Source organism: Mugil cephalus, chromosome 3 (assembly GCF_022458985.1).
Source record: "Mugil cephalus isolate CIBA_MC_2020 chromosome 3, CIBA_Mcephalus_1.1, whole genome shotgun sequence".
Lineage (NCBI taxonomy): Eukaryota > Metazoa > Chordata > Actinopteri > Mugiliformes > Mugilidae > Mugil > Mugil cephalus.
The window spans coordinates 7,882,321-7,888,411 of NC_061772.1; the positions used below are offsets into that span (position 1 = coordinate 7,882,321).

The 6,091-nt window shown below is 44.8% G+C and overlaps 1 protein-coding gene across 2 annotated transcripts in view; it reads right to left on the reverse strand.

Annotated features, from left to right (window-relative positions):
* The window catches only part of mindy2 (MINDY lysine 48 deubiquitinase 2), a 23,018-nt gene extending 17,416 nt beyond the window's left edge, over positions 1–5,602 (reverse strand). For both annotated transcript variants that reach the window (XM_047579771.1, XM_047579770.1), the window contains exons 1-3: positions 4,593–5,602; positions 4,108–4,165; positions 1,688–1,752 (exon numbers count right to left, since the gene is read on the reverse strand). In XM_047579771.1, coding sequence (XP_047435727.1) covers positions 1,688–1,752; positions 4,108–4,165; positions 4,593–5,504 — 1,035 coding nt within the window. In that variant the 5' untranslated portion in view covers positions 5,505–5,602. The remainder of the gene's footprint in view (positions 1–1,687; positions 1,753–4,107; positions 4,166–4,592) is intronic.
* Between the last annotated feature and the right edge of the window lie 489 nt (positions 5,603–6,091).

Consider the following 6,091-nt stretch of genomic DNA (forward strand, 5'->3'; position numbering starts at 1 on the left):
GGAAGATATAGTTCATGCTGCTGTTCAACTGGATTGATTTAAATACTAAAATGTCTCTGTTTTTTAGCTTAGCTCACTGACTAAAATGAGATTGTCGAAATAATTGAAACACGTCGGCACAACACAGAACAATTGAGCAGTGTTACAAACCACAGTCTCCAAAATGAAAATCTCCAAGTTATATTAAACAAATGCAGAAGACCATAACATTCACGAAGCAAAGGTTTAGAGCAGGACTGTTACATTAGAATGCATTATTTCTCACTACTGTACCAATTAAACTGGCAAGTGAGTGTAGAGATACATTTATATGCAGAAAGGATGCATCTAAACCACTCAATTGGTCCAACAGCTAAGCTCGGTTGAATCTCCCTACTGAGGGTCCACCGAGACAAGAATGGAGCCAAACAACACTCTCACTTCCTCGGCTCGGTTCGGAGTAAATATTTAACAATAGCTAAAGAGCAGCCGCGCAACTGCTATTTTAATCCTAATGCACTCCTGTGACAGATGATGTTTTTTTTTTAAAGGTGGATTTATAAATAGAATAACTTCTGAACTCCTGCAGCTCTTTTCATAATCAAGGCAACGTCATTTGCATTTCATGACAATGCTCCAAAAGAAATGAAAACATTTCTCTCACATTCTTTGATAAGCTCATACACACACTTCAGATTTGATCTCTCCTATTTCCCCGGTTTCCAGCATCCCACAGCCACACCCACTGGAATCTCCACGCGCCGTGTCAACCAGCCACAGCGCTGACCCCGAGACTACTATCGGACATGAGGACACCCACATGCGAAGCAGCTCCCAGGCCAGAGTCTAGGATTAGACCGCCGTAATAACTGTGCAACATAAACTCTAACCAACTCCCTCGCTTTAGCTGTGTGCGCTGAGGCCGCCGCGGCTGATTTATTCAAGAGGTTGCATTTCAGCGCAACTTAAATTTAGAGCGGCCTGAATGAGCGAGCTCTTGTGAGGAAACTGCACATTAGTTTTTTACTCCTCTCTAAATGAGGGACAAGTGTGGCTTCAAATCATTCACAGATGTGCTGTTGCTCTGCCACGCAAGAGGAGAAGAGGCGGGGCCCCTCCCACACCGTAGGCAGAGAGCGGAGATGGGAGGAAGCGCTGCCTCGCATGGTGAACACACACACACACACAGCCTCAGTAATAGCCCCGAGCTGAACCCAGCCATGCGTCTCTAAGCATTCACCGCCATGTGAAACAACATAATCTGACACTCTTGACCCCCGGTGTGGGGACTTGCAAGACACAACTTATGTAACCTATAGGGCAGTAAAAAAAAAAAGAAAAAAAGAAAGCAAAGCTCAAGTTTTATCAAGCAAACCCGCTTCAGCATAATCATTCACATATGATAAACGTCTGTGTGTGCGTGTGTGGGACATCTGAGCATGTGCACTGCGATTTTTATTGAAAATCTATCATTAATGACAGAGAGGAGAGCTGAAATATTCTCTAGACGTGTCTCTGACAAAGTGGGAGCTCGCGTTAAACTTGCACGCTGATGGTTTCGGCGCAGAGAGGGAGAGAGTGAGCTCATCCCAAAGGCCCCGTGCTGCTCAAGTACCATGAACAGTCAGCAGCTTACTAATGCACACGCACAAGCAAAAACACATGCCTGTTTAATAATAAAATTGCGCAGGGAGTATGCACAACTTACCTGCTCGTAGTTGAGCCGCTGAGCCTCTGAGATCTCTTTAGGTTTAGTTTCCAGGATGTAGTCACCTACAGAGGAACATATGTTGAGGAGCGTAATTAGTACCATGATTGGCCCTGATTATCACAATGAGATCATAGCTTATAAAATCTATACGTAAACCAGCTTTATTGGCCAAGTGTAACACCCATTTCACCCATCCATTTATACACGCAGAGCACAGTGAACACACTTGGAGCAGCGGGCAGCCACACAGGTCTCAAAGGCACCTGATACATGCACATAGGGGGCATTCGTACCAGTGTCCCTGTAGTCCAATTTGTTAACAAATAGTCTACAGCTCCACCAGAGCATTTGTATAGAACGAGACAGATGTCAAGACATGTTTTCAATGCTTTTCGGGAGGTTTTGCACGAGCCAGCTGTTTCCCAGGCCCTTTTTGAAATATGTAGAATCAGTCAAGTCCCTGTACACCGTGGCACCTGAGAGCTCCTGGCTCTGTAGCAGCACGGGCTGCAGCAAAGGGCACAATCTGGCAGATGCCCGTCTCCTGCTGTTTCAGCACTACAAACATGCTGCTTTCCTATCATTAACACAGCAAACCACAGCTCAAGTCTTTACACAGCCGATCTAGACCTTACAGCAGATCATGTGTAAGAGGCTATTCGAACAAAGCCATAACCACAGCTGACCACGGCACCTCCAACACAAAACCACATGTTTGCTTTCGCTGGTGTTTGTTTGCTTTTCTTGTGAATAGTATGATACAGTATACTACTGGTGAACATTTCACACACTTGGAATGGAAGAAAAAGCAAACGCTCACTTGCTGGGAACATTTTATTGCGGTCTATTTCTTACTTTTAAAACTCTTGTGTAAGTAAGCAAAATGTTTTGCAGGCAATCATTAATTTATTAGAAACTGGCGGGAGGATCGTGCTGCATCGTCGACACATACTTTTCCTGAAAATCACTCAGAGGAATGCCATCGACCTCTTGTCATCAGCTTCATTAAGTAAAAACAGCTACCAGTGGAGAAAAAAGTAAATGCTCTCAGATGGATCTTGCTCAAACAAAATGTGTGGAGTATTTCCACTGAGCGCTTTTAAGCTTTCCATCTTGTGATGAATGCTTTATTATTGTAAGCATTGGTTTCATCATGTTTATACCTTCGAAACCAACTGTCCAATGCTACATTTAACGTTACCACGAGCAATAAAGGCCCCTTTTCCCCTCTCTTTATTAGAACCCAGGATTTGGTGTGACCAACGTGCGCTTTATAAACAGAATGAAATTCAAAACTGAAGCACCAGTCAGGCTCTTCAAGTCTGCAGCAAACTATCATTTTACGAGATGTTTGGACGGACCAAGCGTCCAAGTGTTGACTGCTGTTTAACAACGTCATCCGGCTAGATCTGTAAGCTGTCACTCCCAGATAAAGATTTTAATTCAAGTCAAGATTTTTTCCAGCAGGGGGCAAACCATCTGAGTGATTTTACCACAGTGTGTCCACAACAGGGAAACCCCCTTGCTGCTCTCTACTGCTGGCGAACTGTTGACTCATTCACCACTGGCCCTCACTTAATATCTGTCAGGTTATGTGCTTCTGCATCACTGGTACGCTATATCGCTCAGTGACCACCAACCACTTTAAACACCACTAACACCAATGCGTTACAACCAAGAAAAGTCAAGCAGAGGCTAGAAGAGGGCGAGATTAACACGTGATTAACTGTGTGTGCTGTAATTACACACAAGGTGAACTCATCCTGCCAAATATAACACAATGGACACATCTGGAGGAAAGAAGGCACGTTGTGATAACACCGCACGCCAATTCTTGAGTGTGATTTATAGAGATGCCTGAAACAAACAAGCAAGTTAAAGCAAGTTTACTCCACAGCAGTAGTAACAGGAGGGGCTGACACAGCTGACTCTAGTGAGGACAGGCAGCTCTAATCAGACACTATGCCATAACATGGGGAGGGGGGGTCAATTTCAGCTATGGAAGGCAGGACGCAGCCAGAGAGAAGAGATAGCTCCTGTTTCCTTTGCAGCAGCAGAAGATTGGCTGACAGGGGATTCCCCTGTTCTTGCCTCTTCCTCTGTTGACTCTGGAATACATATATGTGTATAATATATATATGTGACCTTTAACCACTCATTAGAGAGGAGGTGACACTTAAGACTGTTTTCTAGGATGGTGAAACGCAGTGGCTTTAAGGCTGCAGGAAGTAACAGGAAATTTGTATATTACAAAATAGGCAATCTTTGATCTTTTTTTTTTAACAAAGGCACAGAAGGTCGAGACGTTGCTGAAGTTACATGGCTTAGTGTAATAACTAGAACAATTTTCTTCTTTGAGCAATGATGTGGAATTAACTTGCTCTGGTGTTATAGGTTTAAAAGCCACAAACACTTACCCAGATACTCCATCAGTTGCTCGGCAGTTATAATTTCCATCATAGGTGGCATCTTAACCTGCAAAAGAGACATATGGTCACTCGTAGCTCATTCATAGGTTTTCCTCATCAAACGAGGCACAGCGTCAGAATAGACAATACATCTATCTATTACTAAATCTATTGCTGGAACCCATCTGCTACAGTGCAACAAAGATTTCATATCCCTTGTTGGCATTCAGCATGTGTGGACCTGTTGAAGTAAAATCTTGATGAAATTGAGACATCATATATGAACGTGTCTTGACAGAAACTGTTTTCAAGGGGAAGTGCTGCTGAATGACACTAATGTGTAGATGTTTGTGAACAATTAGCAACTCTACATTAATAAATAAACAAAAACACAGCAATTTCCTATTATAAATTAAGTTCTGATAGCGCTCACTGATGCACTGTGCAGTGTGTATGTTTGAATCACGTTAGGATCCAGCTACTATTGCATTTACCTTCCAAGCAAGTAGAAGGACATTCATAATTGCCAGTAATGGACAAGGGCCATTCTCGTTCTGGGTTATGATCGGGGTATTCTCCTCCCTCCATTTGATCCACTTAATGTGGTATATGGACTGACCGGCGGCCCGGTCCTTAACGCACACAGTCTTTGTCCCATCAGCCCCGTACTCGCTTTGCAGGGCCAAGGCCAGTCCTCTGTCCTCAAGCCCCTCGCTGTTCAGGTCGGAGCTGGGGCACGAGTTGAGATTGGAGAAGGACTCGAGGGAATCTATGCTTCGAGACTCTCCACCGAGGCTGGGATCAGGGTCACTCCCACTCGGTAATCCCTCCGATAAGGTGTGATCGCTGGACAGCCCCGACTTGACATTAGCCGTGATTGCATTGTCTGGACACAGATGAGTCGGTTTTGCAAGTTTCGTGGGTTCACTTTCTCCACATACTAAGCCCTCACCCTGCCCCTCTGTGCTCCCTTTAGCTGGAGGTGAGGACGGCCCGTCGGCTTTGTTGTTTACTAACTTTGAGGCACCACCCAGGCTCTCTCCTGCAGCCAGCAGCGAGTCATGCCCCATCCCGTTACTGATCTGATCCCCGGAGCCCGTCCACGATCCACTCGCCTCGGTGTCTTTCTTCTTCTCCTCATGCACCGGGAGCACTTCGACCACTTCTGCCGCGTCAGACTTCCCAGTAGTGGAGATGACATTACCATCGCTGGGAGCACCAACATTTGTGGTGCCTATATTACAACTAACGTTAACCAAAGTACTGAGAGGAGCCTCACTATTCTTGCATTTGTCGGCTGTTCCTTTCACTACGTCGACAGCCGTAACGTCGCCCATTTCTCCCGCGATCGTGGCACACAAAGAACTCCCGTCAGTGTCTCGATGCAGGTTTGCATTTTTCTCCATTTCGATTTACAGGCTGTCGACAGATTTTAGCTAAATTGCAGCAGTAGCTTCGGTCCCAAAGACGCCATGACAACTCTGCGAGTGACGTCATCAGAATGAATCGCTATCAGTCCGAGCAAGGCGGCGTTGCGTTTGGGTCGGCTCGTAATCTTATAGCGCACCACCTTTTCGCTCAGTTTAAAGAACGTTTGCCTCCTGCAACTTATCATTTAAAACGTCTAAATGTATTCACACTATTTATCAACATTGTTTAATGACCGGGACGATCACACATGCTTGTTAAAATCACCTGATATTTACTGATCCTTAAAAACAAATTTAAATTAGCTAAATTATTCCACCTAAATTCTAACACTGTGATGAGTGAATGCTTATAAACTGCTGTTTAATATTTTGGTAGCTATATGAAGTAGCTACACCATTGCGCGTAGCCTACAGATGGCTGCATAAAGTTCTCCTTTTTACGAGGACTCGTGAATGTAGACTGACGTGAACCCGGCGTGGCAGTGACCATCCTGCGTAACAGTGGACGCACATTTGCTTGGCCAAGATAATCTCGTGTAGCGGTAGTGATCAGTTTGAACCAT